This window comes from Sinocyclocheilus rhinocerous, unplaced genomic scaffold (genome assembly GCF_001515625.1).
Source record: "Sinocyclocheilus rhinocerous isolate Xijiao unplaced genomic scaffold, SAMN03320098_v1.1 scaffold988, whole genome shotgun sequence".
NCBI lineage: Eukaryota > Metazoa > Chordata > Actinopteri > Cypriniformes > Cyprinidae > Sinocyclocheilus > Sinocyclocheilus rhinocerous.
Genome location: NW_015650363.1, coordinates 568,624 through 587,434, shown reverse-complemented (window position 1 = coordinate 587,434; position 18,811 = coordinate 568,624). Strand labels below are relative to the sequence as shown.

The 18,811-nt window shown below is 36.3% G+C and overlaps 1 protein-coding gene and 1 long non-coding RNA gene across 4 annotated transcripts in view; one reads left to right on the top strand and one right to left on the bottom strand.

The window, feature by feature from the left end:
• LOC107711862 (glutamate receptor ionotropic, delta-2-like) overlaps positions 1-18,811 on the bottom strand; it is a 423,523-nt gene that overhangs the window by 371,320 nt on the left and 33,392 nt on the right. For all 3 annotated transcript variants that reach the window (XR_001636744.1, XM_016516928.1, XM_016516929.1), the window contains exon 2: positions 8,012-8,167. Coding sequence is in view for 2 of the 3 variants with exons in the window: in XM_016516928.1 (XP_016372414.1) it covers positions 8,012-8,167 (156 nt within the window). In the remaining variant the exon portion in view is untranslated. The remainder of the gene's footprint in view (positions 1-8,011; positions 8,168-18,811) is intronic.
• On the top strand, positions 377-1,120 carry LOC107711863 (uncharacterized). The gene is made up of 4 exons (XR_001636745.1): positions 377-405; positions 590-676; positions 862-980; positions 1,092-1,120. It is a non-coding gene; the product is annotated as an uncharacterized LOC107711863 (long non-coding RNA).

The window sequence follows — 18,811 nt, the reverse complement described above, 5'->3', positions numbered from 1 at the left end:
TTTTTTTATGTTCTATAACAGACAGAAATACGATATAAAAGTAATATGAGTTATAATGTTACTAGCCTAATGTCAGTAAGAATGATTAGTCAAAACTTTACTGTGATAGGATATTCTCTGTTCACGAATATAGCCATATATGTTTATAACTATAGTTTTTGGATTGTATAGGCCTACATACAAAGCATGCTTGTGTTTATGAATGTAACTAAGCTTCTGTTCATGAATATCTGCTCTGGTGTAAATATTTTGAATGTGTTATACCCGTGTCTTATGGAGTAATGACGCTGAAATGTTTGAAACTGTTTTAATTTTTGTTTAGGACTGTGGCTGCATCACTGGCATAATTGCACAAGAAAGGCACATGTGTCGTTCAGTTTTGAGTTCGCTGGAAAATCATACTGAGTAAGTGCACAGTATAGTAATTGTACTTTTATTATGCCTAGACTATATGGTAATATTATTTGTGGTTGATAGTGTTAAAATGTAGTTTCTTTGTTATTGGCATTCTGTTTTCTCATGAAGTATGCATACTATACTAAGGTACTGTGGGAAAAAATGCTTACAATTGTTTATAAAATTATTTTAGGACCGAATACACCACTCTTGCCTTCACTTGCATCTCTCACAGGAAGCGGGCGCTCGTTCAGTTTTCAACTCCATTCAGAATCTTAGAGTAAGTGTGCATTCACTATTTTACAGATGTTACTTTCATTTGATTTATTTGCTGTATGGTAAACTATGTTTGCTATGTGGTAATTGTGTTCTTTGTTTCGATAAATTAGTACTAGTATCAGTGAACATCATAATAATGTTAATAATGTAGTTTGTGTAAACAGCATGCTTGCTTTTTTATTTCAGATGTGAGAATAACAGTGTAAAAGAACCTGTTGCAAAGAGAGCCAAAGCAAAGCAGCCCACTTGGTCATGGAAATGGGGATTCCTGCCTGCACAAGAACCTGGACCACAGCTAAGACCATGTGATGCACACTCTCCCATGAGTTATTTTATGTGATAGTTATATGTATTCTAAATAAACTACAAACAAAAAATATATAAATTTCTTTTTTTCCTCACATTCTTTCTTGTAGCAATTCCCTCTCAGTCACACACCTGACAGCTCATTATGCAGCTCATTATGCAGGCCTTTGTCTTCTCAGGTGTGAATCACAGCATTATGCATGATCATTCACGCCTACTCGCATATACCTTTTCTACACAAAAAGTGTCTTAGAAAATTATATTGTTTTTATTGTTTTCTGTGAATGAGTGAGTAAGATGATTTTCACATAATTTTGAAGCAAAAACTCAGATCCAGTTTTTTATGGCCTTATTTCGGTGACTTTAAAATTGTAGTTTTTCACTAAGTACGCATAAACGTTGTTTTCTCAAAAACACAATCACGTACATACATGCTGCTCACATATTATTGTAGCCCAGTTTGTGCTGATTACAGTGTTATTAAACTTTAGACATTCAAATGTTTGTAAGCAACTGAAAAAAGCACAAATGTCAGGGCATGTCAAAACTTTTCCAGGCCCCAAAACACCCTCGACCCCAGAGGTTAACTTAAGATGCTTGAGGCTTCTTTGTAGTTTGAGATATTAGTAGTATTAGTAGTTTTTTTTTATGTCGTTTGAAATATCCTAAAGCTGAGTTTAACAGCTGTAACTCCCATAAGTGTTATCAACCTACTTAATTTATGGAATAAATGATAAAAAAAAATTATTTTTTTTTTAAAGTTAAGTAAACAGTTCTAAAATAAAAACACATTTGCAGTGGTTTCCAACAGCAGAGGATGACCAGCCTGAAAGTAAGCTTACCTTGCTATCCGTCATCAATTATGAAAAGCCTCAGTTCAACAGAGATTTAGAGTCAAATCCAAGAAATTAATAATTGATAGGCTGCTTTTAAAATGTGACTCAGCTAAATTTAGAGAGCCAGTGCAAACAAAAACAGTGATGATGTGTTGTCTGGGACAACTTTACCTACCTCTAAAAAATTAATGTTGTTAAACCTCAATTCCAATTTTCCTATTCTGCTTCAGAATTCCCCAGAAAGAAAAGTCTGAAGTGATGCAATAATCATTAATGTTTTATGTATTTTTAAATGTAAAATGTCTGAAATGCATGTTCTGTTGTGTTTAAATAGCTTCAGATCTTCACTCATCATTATAATTAGTCCCTTTATCTTTCTCTTGAGAGTATATTTCTATATAAACTGACCCTGCACTATAGATGTCACAGTAATCATTGTTCATAAAGAAAAGTAAAATCTCCCACAACGCACCACACTTCATCACAATGTCAAACCCATGACATACTGTAAGAAACTAGCAGAATATTATAAAAAACATCAGTTTTATCACGAAGGACCAGATTGCATTTTAACAGCAATGTCATGATGCAAGGCAGCTTCAGTATACAGTTCTGTGAAAACATTATATGGAGGTCTTCTGAGTGACACACTGTAACATTTCCAGGAAAGGTATTTTCACAGCTCCATAGTGTCCATAGTGACAGGATTTTTTTTAAGCTTGCGGTACATGCATCACAGAATTTTCTGTGGAAGCCTGTTTACTACATGATAAAAAATAAAAAAGGTAATTACGCCTTTTTTTCCTCTAAATTCTTAATTTGCAAGTTTGCAAAGTTTCATATGGATTGCATAATCTGCGAAAAAAAAATCAGATTTTAATTGTTTCATTTGAAAGTAGACATTTCACTCTCTATAGATATATTTTTCATGTCTGTAAGGGAAATATACACAGAGTTTCAAGCTCAAGTTCACAGAGGCCGAGATGGCAGAAAGCGCATCCTGTTGGCAGGGCCGGCCCGTCGCATAGGCACAATAGGCAAATGCTAGGGGCGCCCAAATTAATTAATTTTTTTTTTAATTAGGGGTGCACTATATATCAACATGTAATCGATATCGCATTATGGCTTAATGCCATAGTCATATCGCGAAGGCTGTGATTAAATTAAATAAAAATACCAAGGCTATGATCTGCAGTTCAGAGTGAAGCGGGTAATGTGTTCAAGTGCAGCCCAACACACGCAGCGCTTCACTCTGAAACATGCAGTGCATTTATTTATTTGCTTGCAAACCACCAAAATAAAAGCAGTTTAATATTTGAATTTGAGCAGAGATGCACCGATCGACCATCGGCCATAAATCGGAACCGGAAGTTTTTTTGTTTTATTTCAGAGTCTGTAAACAGCGTTAACAGAGGCCAGAGATGCAAAGAGGAGAAAATACATTAGCAGGCAGAGAGAGCTCACTGTTCACAATGTGCGAAGTATGAATGTATCTCTGAGGGGAACTGACTGTCTTAAGAAACAGTTTAGATGGCATTTTCCTTTCATCTTGCCTCTGTATAATGCATTTAGTGTTTACAGTGGTAATCAGGGAAACAATGCACCTGCTGACAGAGAGTGAATTTGCATTTTCATTCAGCCCATCTGCTGTTAGGTGTGTTTGATGAAGCCTAATTTCACAAAGCTAAAGTCAGACCATTCTGGTTTTGCTTCAGGTTTTGAAATTATACAGTCTAATTTAGATCAAAATATAGGCCAATAAAGCAACTAACCATATTCTTCCTATACTCATAGCAAAGAGGAGAAAATACATTAGCAGGCAGAGAGAGCTCACTGTTCACAATGTGCGAAGTATGAATGTATCTCTGAGGGGAACTGACTGTCTTAAGAAACAGTTTAGATGGCATTTTCCTTTCATCTTGCCTCTGTATAATGCATTTAGTGTTTACAGTGGTAATCAGGGAAACAATGCACCTGCTGACAGAGAGTGAATTTGCATTTTCATTCAGCCCATCTGCTGTTAGGTGTGTTTGATGAAGCCTAATTTCACAAAGCTAAAGTCAGACCATTCTGGTTTTGCTTCAGGTTTTGAAATTATACAGTCTAATTTAGATCAAAATATAGGCCAATAAAGCAACTAACCATATTCTTCCTATACTCATATTTTCATTCTTTCTTGTCTTTTGCTCAATATCATTATTGGATTCTGCCACGAAAAGTTAAGATCAGTGCATCCAACTTTAAATTAAATTAAGATTGAAATTGTTTTAAATTGTTGTAAAATGTTAATTTAAGTATTTTAGATGCCTTTGGATGATAAAATTATCTAATTTAAATAGCTAGCTGAGTTAATGTCAGTTTATTTATTTATTTATTTATTTTGTGTGCAACCGTCTGATTTATTGCATATGTAATTTGTTTTATGTCATAAAGCTATGCAGATCTGTGTGAATGATCGGTGGTGGAATTGGCAACGCAAGGGGCACCAGCTAAAATCTTGCTGCATGACCTCACCACTTCCTGTGGATTTTTTTTTTCTTTTTCTTGCGACTAAGCGACTTTTGGTCGACCAAGCCTCTTCTCGTTGACTAACGGTTAGTCGACTATTAGGGGGCATCCCTAGTTGATTCTAAAGAATGTTAATTTTTAAAAAAATGTCATTCTTTCTTTCATTCATTCTTTCTTTCTTTCTCTTTAATTGTATTTTGATGGAACAGGATGTGGGAAAAACCAAATTAAAAGCCAATTTTCAGATAGCAGATATATCTTGTATAATTCATAAAATACAGAAGATGCTTGAATCAAAACTATATCAACAAACCCAGAATTGTGCCAAAACTAAATAAAAAAATGTTTTTAGATGTAACTCTATTCCATCAGTTCCATAAAAGTATATTGTATAATTATTAGTAAATTATTCTTTATTTTTTTTATTATTACAACTTTGTAAAATACACGTAAAAATATATGTTAAATAATGTAAAATAAAATAAAAAGATCAAAAAAGATTTTTTCACACCACCATGACTTCTTAAAAAGAGTCTGTGGCTGCCAATTCTATCTACTGTTGTTTGCTATTATTGTAGGCCTCTGATTGCACTCCCATTGGTTGTCTCTGCTCATTTTCATAAATTCTGCACAGCATTGCTAACAGTAACTATAACTCTCACCAGAAACTTTCTCAACAGTCACTACAAGTAGCAGCATGTGTGCATGCTGATCTCCATTATTGTGAATTCTTTGAATTCTGTCTCATTAACATTTATTAATCAAGAGCTATAGGAAACAGATGCACTATGAGTTTGAGCTACGCATTAGAGAGTCTATTAAATCTGTCGAATCTTGGGCTTCTTTGACAAAAGTTTTTTTTTTTATCTCTTGGCCTGTTAAAAAGTTCCAAGCTAGAACAGATTGTACAAGAGAGACAAGCTTTTCTGGATGCGTTTCATCTAATCACATAGCAGGAAGCTGACTTTGAGAAGATAAACAGATGTTTAAACAAATGAGGTATACATAACAAGGTCCAGAATCATACATCCATAAGAATCAGAATCGTCTGCATTCATACTGAACCATAACACATGTGCACCTGTAATTAGGCTCTCTAGCTGAGAATCTTCCAACAAACAAAAGAAAGGATGGCGAAGCATAACAAACGGAGAAGAGGAGCGCTTTCTGTGAGCAAGAAGAAGCATCAATAGCAGAGGGTGTACTTAGTTAATGCCTCTCCATTAGATAAAAGGGTCAACTACAACATGTTCCACTCTCCCTTTCACCTCTGAGACTCCATGCGGCTAAATGGATGACGGCGCCGCTGAATTCATCCACACTCAGATGCAAAGGAGAACAAAAAGCTGAGATGCTTGCCAACCAGCACAACAGTATCACAGACAATTAAATGAGAGGAAAGAGAGTCAGAAAAATGTGGGCTATTTTTTATGTCTTTTTTTTTAAATCAAAGCCCTGATTCATTAAATGTGAGATGATTTGCCCAATAAAAAAATGCAAAATGTGATAGATAACATTAGTCACTTATACTACGTATAAATGTCCTCTACACAACTGCGCCTCTGTAGTGTACGGCATTTTAGCTCATAAACCTACATCTAACACACTAACCACCCGCAGTCCAACTTAACTAGCCTCTATTTATACTGCCATTGTCATTCTTCTCAGCGCAAACATGCCTCAGTCAGTGCCATTTGCCTAGTCCAATTACTGTTGCACTATTACCACCCATGCTAAGCAGCCGGTAAACAGACATTTATTGAAAAGAGGTATTTGTGCATATTTTCTGTTGATCACGGCAGCAGTAATTCATCAAAATGATGATCAAATAATGGAGATAAACATCATGATGGGACATATATCCATGCACGGTGTAGTTGAGCACATTTTAATGATGCTATTTAGATCCTCCACAACCTGGTACTTAGAAGCAACCTGTATGATGGAGAACTGTGCTACACAAATAGCACTAAGCACTCATTTTTAGGCTTTTTGCACTATTATCTATCCTTTAGTGAATCTTGTGCCAAAACAACGCAGACAGCGCATGCAAATAAACAACATACCAACATAATCCCGACTTAGTGACTTCCCCCCTGTGTAAAGTATCACACATTGTCTGAGTTTAGTTCCTGGTCTGTTTGAAACAATCAAGCAGATCAATCCATTATTGCTCTATTGTTAAGTATAGTGAAACAGTTTGGCAAAAAAACAAAAACAAACAAACAAAACCTAGGAACAAATAAGACCAAGCATATAAAACTTTCTTATATGAGAGAGAGGGAGAAACAGAGAAAGATGCCAAAGTTAGATTAAGTGCTAGTTAACTCTGCAATTGTATAGAGCACAGTGAACCTGCTGATGCATGAATGGCAGCGTTCCAAGGGCCTTGTACCTGTCCTTTTTTTCTTACAGGATAACAGAAAATGGCCTTGCTCCAAGAACTAACAGCACTAATTTGAGGAAACCACAGCATCATGGTATTATTTGATCATTCCACTGATCTTAAATCAAATATTAGAGGCTGAGATAATTCTGACCTCTGAATGCTTCAGTATAAAAGTGTTGAATCCAGACAATTGCATAACGTCAGGCCGAGTGAGCATATAAAGTGGAGGACTAAGGCAAGACTTTGTTCTAATGATTAAAAGAGGCACCTAATTTAGCCATACTTACCCTTTAAGCTGCTTCATAGGTTCAGCCAAGCTATTTACATCATAATACGTATATTTTTAACAGCAAGTAAACAAATGTGGGCTATTCATGCCTTTTGTCTCATGCAAACATTATTTGACTCTCTGGAGGTAGTGGCTCAGAGCAGAATGGTGTCCGACTTAATGAACATCATGAACAATGTCTCCCACCCTCTCCAAGGCATGTTTGCTGAAATTAAGAGTGCATTCAGCAACAGAGTGATCCTTCCACGGTGTAACAGAGGGTGCCACTGAAGGTCATTCCTGCCTACTGCCATAAGACTCCATGATTTTTCCGCTATGTGCATGAAACATTGACTTGTTTTGACTCCTCTGCCTACAACTGTTTGTCTCAACAAGTGCTTTACATTTGCTCTGTTTACAACATTTAGTACCCACCAGTTCATGTGTATGATGTATTTTTGTATATGTTGCACTGCAGTCTATATACTGTATGTACAGTATTTTATCTAACCTCTCTATCTGCTCAGCCACCTCTCTTACCTATCTATCTACCCAATCACCCACCAGTTTATCTAACATATCTAACCACTCACCCACCACCTATCTATACTATTTATCTACTCACTCACCCACCAGTTTATCTAACCTATCTATCTACTCACCCACCAGTTTATCTAACCTATCGAACTACCCACCACCTATCTATACTATCTATCTACTCACTCACCCACTCACTGATCTGTCTAACCTACAGTACATATCTATCTACCTACCACTGAACTATCAACCAATTTACCTATCCACTGATGTATTTAATTTAATCCATCAATTCATGATCAATTCATCCAGCCACCCAATTTGTCTCGTTCCCTTCTAAGTATCGTTTAACTTGAATTGAGGACGCACATATTAGATTATTGGCATTTTTTTGTAATTGCTTCTAACATGAGGCTCACATTTAAAAGGGATGAGTCCAGAAATGTGCAAGAGTATGTTCTGAAAACAGATTTAAATAATCAAATGACATACCTTCCTGCACTGCTTGGAAAGGGTTGTTTCCATCTACAAACTCCACAGACATAGTGATCTTCTCTGTCTCCAGGATATCGTTGTTGAGGTTGAGATCAGCCACCGCCATGCGAAACACCTCATCATCCTTTTTGGCAGACTCATCAAAAATTGCCCCTAAAACAAGAGGATTTGAGGATATTTATTATGCCGTTGACAACAGAACACAGAAATAGAAACTTGAAATGAACTTAAGCAGAATCCTAATTGCTCTGTAGCACTTTTATCCAATTCCTGACCAAAATAAACTCTCATGTGAGAGAAGCTCTCAAGATGTTATTTATTTACATTTTATTTTTTTAGAGTACATGTATCTTGTGTTGTTAACTATTAAACACATCTAAGATGATGATGTAATGCAAACAATATAGGATATAGGAAACAAAAAAGGTTATATATATATATATATATTATATATATATATATATATATATAATACTTATCTAAATGTTTTAGAAGCAACAAATGATTAATGACTATGTACATACTGAAAAAAAAAAAAATTTTTTAGAAAAGCCTAGCACAGCACAAACATCATCACTATAAACAACAAAATGAGTTCCAGACAGCAGCGCTGTGCCAAAAATCAATGTTTTATTATTCTGACATTCAGCACCTTACTTTATTAATTCAATAAATTAATCCTAGATGAGGTAAAAGAATATACCAGCTTTTAGGTAAAGGGTTATTTGTAGACTGACAATTATATATAAATATATAAATAAACACGCAATGATCTGTACATATGTGCACGTCAGGTACCTAAAAGCTTAGGCAAAGTGTAAATGTTTCTCTAAGCAATTTCATCTACACTGGTTGGTCTCTACAGATCCAGCTGCAGCGGAAAAAATGTATTTTGGGGCCTAAAATTGAATCTTGTATATCTATGTACAAGGAAATTTAATTTTGTCGACCTGTATACATGAGAGCTACATCAAAAAATTGTCAACCCTCAGTGGGACGTGGGAAGTAGGCTGAAGCAGAGTATTTTCAAAGTACGTGGGGACAAATTGGTGCTCTTTCAATAAGTGCCACACAGGAGATAGTCAATGTGCCCATATCACATTAGAGTATGTGGTCAGCTGTGAACAGGCCAAGTCAAGAAACAAAACTTAAGGTGGAAGCTTCTAAAGCCACATATTTCATCCGTAGTGATGGGGAATGCTGTGGGATGAGGGTATTATGATCAAGCCAACTAAAACCATCTGTGATTCAGAATTCAATTAGGGAATCTGCTGTAACTGCAAAAACTACTTTCTTAATGAGTATTTTTGTCTTGTTTTCCAGTAATAATAACATCTTTAAAATTAGATTTATTTCACAAGAAAAATGGCATATTATGCAAATATTTTTCTTAAAGTATTTTTTCATTTAAAAAAAAAGAGCGAGTTTTATGCTGAAAACAAAAAAAAAATGCAATTCAAAATGTTTGGATCAAGGCTGAAAACAAGCCTTCAATATCTTACATATTTGTTTCTCAAGTTAACTTCCCATGTTGTAAGGATGTTCACATTTTTTGAAGGAAAAAAAAGACAAAAATACTCATTAAGAAAATTATTTATTATATTAAAACAACCTTCTTGTTGTTTCATTAAAAAAAAAAAAACAACAGAAAAGACAGACAGCTCAGGATGCTTGAAAAAACAGTAAAAAAAATAAATGTTGAATGGACACAGATGCTTGTTCAAATTGCAGCAAAGACTTCCTCTTTGGAAGTTACTTAGGTAGCGTGATTGAGAACAAAACGTAATTCCACAATAAAGTGCTCAAGAGCCTGTAGCGAGTCCTCATAAGCAACTCTGGCTAGATTAATATCCTGGAGCCACTCTCAAGAGGAATAAAGCAACAGGAATCAAATTCTTGCCTGTCTTAATCAGTCCTACTCACTATCCCGTGGGGGCTTCTCTTCTTCAGATGAATGAGAGAGTGTAAGTCTGCGCAAGTATGAGAGGGTAGTTGCGAATTCTGATTTACAAGCTGCTGGATTGCAGCTCTAAACAGGCAGAGAGGCTGCAGCTCTTGGGCAATTGAGTTGTGAGGCAAAAGACAACTTCATCAAATAAATCAAAGAACAAATAAATATCACTCTTTCTGGTTCAAGCAGACACATCAAGGGCAACAGGTTTCATGACGTCATAGAGTTCTGTGTCACTATATAACAACATCTGGTCACAATAACATGGGTGGTCCTAGCCAGGTGGTCCAACTTTAATTAGCCATGTCCCAAGAGATGAGACCTTTGAGAGAATCTGATAAACCCTCTTGGATTAAATCGGAATGGGAAGCAGCATTAAGAAATGGCAGCTAATCAAGGAGCTATCCAAAATAGAAATATAAGAACATAAACTGATTAGCCTACAATAAGCAATTTGCTGTCCCTGATGCAACTTCTTGCCACCAAAGCAACTTATATATACAGTTAACTACTAGTAACCAGTTTTGGTTTGATAGCATTAGTTTACTGTAACCTGCAAATAGCAGTTTCTTGTATCTGGTGTGTTACAATTTGCTTATTTTGGCTAATTGATGCAAATTTTTGATTACCTTCATTAGCCACTACAGGTAAATAACTAAAGGAATAACAAAGTGCAGTAAACGGTAAAACTATTTGTGTTACATTTCAATGTGTTTATGAAAATGTAAAGATGCTGTGTAAAATCAGGTTTGCCGGGTGTATATGGAAATGAGCCAATTTACAAGTTAAAAGTAGTGTAAAAGTAGTGTAACAGTGTAAAAAATCCCCTAGTAAAAGTGGTATGGACATGCCACAGATCAAGTAATAGTAATGTATTGTTAAACGCACAGGACAATCAAAATGCAAAAATATTTAAGAATCAACTGTTGTTATAAAAAAGGTTACGAACATGGAACAATGCAACAATAATTCTGTCACACTGATGACAATAACTGATCTTCTCAAACAATGTCAAATTTATTGGAGGAAGAGCTTGGATAACTGGCCTTAAGCGGCTATTGCAATGTGTTCTCTCTCAGCGAACTGCCATAACCTGAAGAAAATAAAAGATGACTTCTTCCCTCCTACATTTCAGTAAGAGCAGACAGAGGCTCTATATTGGTGCACACTGTCAAGCCTGTCACTGTTAGACAGTTTGAGAGGACCACAGCTGGGTGAAAAGTCTCTGCAGTTCACCCTGTCTTGCAAACCCTAGTAAGTAGGGTGGCAGTGTAATGGAGCTAAGACACATGTTGCATTTGCAAACAAATTGCTATTTGGAAACTATCTTTGGTGAGTCTTGGGAGGACTGTAATACCTGGAGAGAGGTATCCGTTAGCATTCATCTCCAAGGCACAGCTCAAATAGCCTGGAAGCTTGCAATTTGAACTTTTTCTCATGGGCACTTTATTAGTGACAATCCTGAGCTGTGATGTCAAAGGCAGCAGATTGGGGGGAGAAATGCACTACAGGCCAAAGGTTCTGAATAATTAAGATTTTTTTATGTTTTTAAAAGAAGTTTATTATGCTTACCAAAGTTGCATTAATTGGATTAAAAATACTGTAAAAAACAATAATATTATGACTACTAGTTTTCTTTTTTTAATATTTTAAAATGTATTTTATTCCTGTTATAGCAAAGCTAGATTTTCAGCAGCCATTTCTCCAGTCTTTGCTAGATTTTCAGCATCCTTGCTGAATAAAAGCATTAATTAATTTTTTCCCCAAAACTTACCCCCAACTTTTGAATGGGTTTAAACGCAATAAGAAATGTTTGTTTTTTGATCATCAAATCATCATTAAAATTATTTCTGAAGGATCATGTGACACTGAAGACTGACGTAATGGCAGCTGAAAATTCAGCTTTAGCCTAAAAAAAGATACATTTATATCTTTATATATCTTTTATATATTTATTTATATTAAAATACAAAACAGTTCTTTTAAATTTGAATAATATTTCACAATATTCCAAATTTAGTAGTGTAAGTCCATTTCAAAATACTAAAACTTCCACAATAACAAAATCTAGATATTGTTGTATGGCCATCAATAATCATCAATCTGAACTAGACCATACTAACCAGCCAAAGCTTGACCTCTTAGGTCAATCAGATCATTACTCTTCAGTACAGCAGTTAGGATAAAGTAAACAAGGATAAAGCACTCGCAACACCAATCCCCTCTTGTGGTCCTTGGTGATGATGAAGACAGCTCAGCTATTGGCACGGCCTGATGATGATGATGATGCATTAGATTGCGATGACATGAGGATTCCGCATCTTAGGCGCATATTTACGGCCACCGGGGCGCATCTCTAAAAAGGACGGCTGGTTTGCAGTGACACCTCTGAGACAAAGCGGATTAATGAGCTTTGCAGACCACTGAGTGCAGTAATGGCCTGATATAATATGTGATATAAAAACAGCAACACCGAGCACTGTTTATCATACTGGCAGTGGCCCGCCACGCACTGTCAGCCATTAATAACTCTCAATTTTTGCTTTGCAGTCGTGCGGACCTCTTGTCATCTGCCAGCATGCAAACAAACGGTGCTGTTCTGGCTTTTGTTTGAGGATGTATGGTGGTCAACCCTCAAGCCTGTGCCTGCATTTATTGGGCCGTGGGTGAAATTTAATTAGACTGTCATGAACGACTGGCAACCTGCTGTGGTTATTTGCAGTTATTTTTAACAAAGCCCATCATCACCATATTAAAACAATGATGACACCCCTGCTGGAAATACCTGCATAAATATGTTGGGATGCTGATTCCCACCATGGGATGCCAGTGTGCAGGTGTCCCGACCACGCTGCATAACTAGCTTAACCAAAGAGACTGTGTTAAGGCATAAAGTATATTTATTCTAAGTGAGAAAATGATTTATATCCAGTAAACACAGACTGTTCTGTCCTTGTTTTCTTAATTTGTCATGTAGTTTTAACACCTCAGAAAAACGCTTGTTTACACAATGACCATAACAACTGCATTTGCAATATGTGCCTTTACTGAAAAAGAAAAAAAAAAAAGCCTGGATCAGATCCGAGCATGACAATTCTTCAGTGTGAGAAGCTCACTGGTTTTTGCCAAGTTCAGTGATGAAGTTCCTTTGAGGCAAATCAGTCCACTCTGAGGCCATATTTGTAACACCCCTGGCCCTGGGCCACGTGAGCTCCTACCAACTTGAATGGGGAAAGACTGAAATCTCTGTTGCTTGTCGAAATTGTGCTTCAATAATATATTTCAAATCATGAATAAAATCTGACAATGGTATAACATAATGTACAGTACAGTATTGTGCTTCTTAAACGCAAATCATGACAAGGTAATCCAACGCATGGGTAATTCAACACACAGGTAGCATTAACGTAGACATTGACGAGACCGGACAGACTAGAGCAGAATATACCAGAACTTAAATACATAGACCAAACAAGGATAATTGAGTACACACACCTGAACAGAATGACACAATTAACACAATGAAGGGTAACAGTGCAAGAAGCAAACAAAGTCCAAACTGAATTGCATTGTGGCACATTTATGATGTATAACATTTAAGATTTTTTTTTTTGACTTGTTCTAACTTGAAAACATAATTAAATGTTTTAATAACTCTTAATAACTCTTATAAATCTTAATATCTTATCTTCTCGTGTAAATTGATCTTGTTTCAAAGAATTTTAAATATTTTAACTGGAAAATTTGACAATAAAAAACTTCTTTTGTGTGTAATGCACGCGTTAGAGCAAACAGTTGGCTCTTTTAAGCTGCCATTTTGAGCATTACAATTGGTAGATCTGGCTCATCTCCCACCTTGACCATTTCAAAAGTTCAAAAAGTGTTTTCTTTTATGTATTTATTAATGACAATAACCCTGCTGGATATAAACAGCTTTAAACCAGCCTAAGGAAGTTTGCTGGTGTAAACTAGTCCCAGCCTTGACAACAATGGTATAAATTTAACTTCTTTAGCTGCAATTGAGCTAAAACCTGTATTGTCAGGCAAACCAGTTTTCACATACATCTAAAGTAAAGAAACTATATCAAATGCCAATGAACTCTTTAAACAAAGCCAGGACTTTCGTTCCTACAACATAATACTGACCCTTACAATCGGTGTGAAAATCATCTTGTGGCATATGAAAGTCTAAATCGAGAAGTAAAACAGTTTTCATGCAAAAGAAGCCACTGTGGGTTAATCAATTATGTAACGGAAATACAAATGAAACTATAGTCACTGGTAATTTGTGTTTATGAGATTCTCACAATACAGCTCTTACAAGACAAGGAGCCGTGATTGAGTCACAAGTGGTTAAAACTGTTATCTATTCAGCTTTACACCAGGGAACATTCTCATTCAGGCGACTGTATGACGGCCATATTAAAGGACTTTGGCAGAAAAAAAAAAACATCAGCAAAAGCTTTCCCTATTGACGGCTTGACATGACCTGTGTGTGCAATGAGACACCTGCTGCGCATTATCCTTTTTGAGAGCGATTTGAAAAATATTCCCAAAGACGGCATTTCTTCAGCGAAAGACACTACATGCTTCCCTCCCTCAGGCTCTGACGCACTTTCATTATTACAATGTAAATTAATTTCCCTTCATCATTAATGCATTGAGCTGCCAGCTTCCCCTGCCCCTCAAAAGCAATTTCCATCCAGCATTGCTGTCCTTCACCTTTTCCTTTTGCACACATCTTTGCTTCTGACATTTAATCAAACCGAGCTTAAATGGGGCTGCTGAGTCCTCAGACATATGTGCACGTGAAGACATGACTCCAGTTAGAGAAGGAACCTTTGACATCATTAAGAGAGTGACAGTCCAACAATGAGTCACGCTGTCCACCAGACGGAAAGAAAGGCGCGGAAGAAATGAGAGGAGAAGCCAGGGAAAGTGGGGCAGGACAAGAGTTATTTTCACCTCTGCCTACAGCTCCACGATTGTTGCTCTGGCTCCCCGCTGCGTCCTCGACGTCTGTGTTTGCCACGAATGGAGAAGCTGAGCTCACATAAAAAAGTCCCAAGGGGCTGGAAAGTTCCTGCACCTGATTCAGGGAAGCGAGTTCACAGCTCTGAGGTCCAACACCTAAGAGTATCTGTAGGTCAAAGACTTAACCGACCAGTGATTTTACATGCCTTCCCTAAGGAAACTGGTTTCTGACAAGCTTCAAGGCACCATAATGCATGCTTAATGATCTACAACAAATTCAAGAGAGCTTTAGACATAACCAGACAAATATTTAATGACTATAATGTGTATTTCTCAGCTGAAACGGAGTCAAGTTGAAAAAACTGTACATTTAAATTTAATTTATTTAACTACTCCATCAAGCGCAGTGCCGTTATGGGTTTCACATATTTAGAGTAGCTTTTGCTATTTTACAATGGAAATTGATCTTGAGCCTTGTTGGGATGCTGATTCCCCATTAATTAATTAATATTTTCCCATTAGTCCAAAATGTCAATTTTCAGCATTCATCAGAGCTGCAGTGTGACGAGGCTGAATCCAGTTACATATTGATGCTTTTCTGTCTGGCTTAAATGGAGGCATGCTTTATTAACACATCCGTATCTACAGCGTTGTTGCCATAAAGGATTTTAAAGTGCTGTTTGTCGGTTACATTCAAGGGTGCATTAAATATAACATGAGCCTTCATACACAGTCATAACAGTCTATAAAAATGCAAAGTTTGAATATTTTTTCCGTTCCAGTCTTTTTTATGGACAGTTGAACTTGACATACATGTATGGAACAATACAGATGAATGTTTTTGTGCTTCAGGTGACCCAAGTTTGAACCTCCTTTGCAATCCCATCCCCCTCTCTCTTTCCCATATGGCATCCTGTCTACTATAGTCTATGTTAGTAAATTCAAAACACTCAAAAATATTAATCTATTGGGGATGACACACAGTCTAAGAATTGAAGAAAATAAAATTTGAACATTTGTTACTGTACCAATAATAGTTTTTTCTTTTCTTTTTTGAAACTAACTCAACTTCAGATACAGATATAAAGCCAATGTATTATATCATTGCATTAAATTGATTAAAATGGAAAAATATTTACAACATTATAAAAGATTTTCTATTTCAAATAAAAGGTGCTCTTTTTAACTTTCTATCAATGGACGAATCCTGTGGAAAGAGGGGGGGGTAGCACAACTGTTTTCAACATTGATTATAGTAAGAAATAATAAGATAATAATGAGCCCCAAATCAGCATATTAGAATTATTTCTGAAGGATCATGTGACACTGAAGACTTTTTTTTTTTTTTTAATAATGGAGGTTTGGTGAAAAAAAAAAATGGTATCCATCTTATTTTTCACATTAGAACGACCGTGGCCATTTGTAAATTTAATGTGTCTGGCTTCCGGTGTCATTCGCTTCCAGTTATTAGCTGTACAAAACAGCTTACTTTCCCGTTAAAAAATAAGGTGGAAATATAAAATATATAGTAATAATAGTATCAATACCAAAGATACTTAAAAAGATACTATCTGTACTTGAATTATATATTCAAGTACAGATATTTAGACAGTATATAATCATGTATATGTCCATGTAGGGAGATATACACTACTAATCAGATGCCATTTTCATTTTTGCACGCCATGACTGTGGGATGTCATAGGCAGCAAAGGATACACTGCAAAAAAAAAAGATTTTCTCACTATTTTTGTCTGGTTTTTCAGTAGAAATATCGAAACATTCCTAAATCACGATAAATTTACTTGTAAAGCAAAATGACTTTATAGTTAAAACAAGGTCTGCCAGTGGGTTAAGAAAAATAAACTTAATTCAAAGGGAAAACAACATTATTTTTCTTACTCTGCTGGTACATAATATTTCATGAATAAACTCACTTAATTTTGATAAATTTTTACATCTGAAGTAAATGTGCCTTAATATGTTTAGATTTTTATACTGGAAAACAAGACAAAAAAACTAAGTGAGAAACTCATTTTTGCAGCGTGGTTTGCTGCTTTCAAACATAAGCCAGATAAAAACATTTTAGTAGACAGACTATGACGCATTTGGATGCGCCTTGTTGACTTCCTACTTTTAAGAAGGCAGCGTTTTTCAACATTCAGACACAGTCAGTGTGTGAAAATGCACAGGTGGTCTCAGTAATGAGGTAGAAATGTTGCTATTTAACTGTGGCTCTAAGTACTGACATTCTCCAGTGAATCCCAACATGAGCCCTGATTCCTGTCACTGAAGAGGCCAATCTATTAAGATACATAAGGTGCACGTGGGTGAAAAGTGAATGTTTCTACTGCAGGTCTGTGTGAAAATCAACAATAATTACAGGTTAGAAGACTCAGACATCCTCTCTAAACCTAGACAACCCTCTCAGTGATTCTCAGACGGAGCTGCTAAGCTCAAGCTTTCAATACGCAAGTGCATTTAGCTTGTTGTGACATTTTCAAGCAGATAGCCGCACTCTGAAACTTAGGCAGATAATGATAAACAAGTATCATGACACTTTAAGTAGGTGTCTGTGCTCAGTTAGGCATTTTTAACAGTTCTTAAGGCTATTTTGAATAAGGCAGCATCACAGCCTGGCAATATTCACTTATTTATAATGCAAATCCATTTCGGCTGAGAGGTAAATTATCTGGAAGCATTCGCCTGCTTGACACTGATGTAATTCGGTGAAAAATTCTGCATGAGAAGACAGCCTTGCTCCACTCAGTCTGGGGTGTCAGAGAATGGAGGACGAGGACGAGGAGGAGGCGGAGAGAGAAATGGGATGGATTAATTTAAAAGCAGGTTGGTCAGCTCCTGACAAGCTTGGCTGGAGATATGCAAGATCTAACACAATGCGCCCAGGCTCATCATCCATCATCACTGAGCACATTAGGCATGAGCAGAAATGAAGAAGGGAATGGGATCAAACTTAAAAGGTCCACCGACAGCATCCTCCCACCCAATATGGGATTCTCTCCCTCTCTTTCCCCCCTGACCACATACCTCAGAGCTCAAGACCCAGTTTACTTCCTTCTCTATTATAGAGGGTCCATTTACAGCGTGGAAGCTTTTCAATGGAGCGAAGTATTCAAAAGCCGTTTGACCTTCCCCTGGTGACCTGCGTGAGAGTATGTGTGTTAAGGCGCTACTTGTAAGCATTGCCACGCTTGTCTGCTGCTTAATTTAAAACACAGGGAGTCAGCACAAACGTAACAAACCAGCGTCTCTTGTTTTATTCATCACTGCAGTAGAAGTGGGTGGCCTGGAGGACAAGAGAGTGGGGAGCAGAAGAGATGAAAAAAGCAAGTTCTCCCAACCAGCAGGCTCTAAGCAAGCCTGCCACAGTCTAACAGCTTTGCAGCTCCACATATAATATTCAGAGCAATCTGCTGACATTGAGGTCAAATGTATAGTGGACAGACAAGGGGGAGGTGTAAAACAACATTTTGGAGAAGAAAACGATTTCTTGCACCTATGATTAAAAACTGCACACTGCAAAAAAAAGTAATTTAATAATTATTATTTTGTTTAGTGTTCCAGGTAAGAACAGTAAGAATATTTAAACATTTAAAACAAGACACATTTTCTTTGGAAGCAAAATTGCAAAAGACTTAAATACTTGTTTATAAAAAAATATTATTATATATTATATTACTGTATATTATATTATATTGTTATTGTATTATATTATATCTTGTTATGCAATATTGTTACACAATTGTTAATTTATGCTTATATATATATATATATATATATATATATATATACAGGAGCATCTCAATAAATTAGAATGTCGTGGAAAAGTTCATTTATTTCAGTAATTCAAC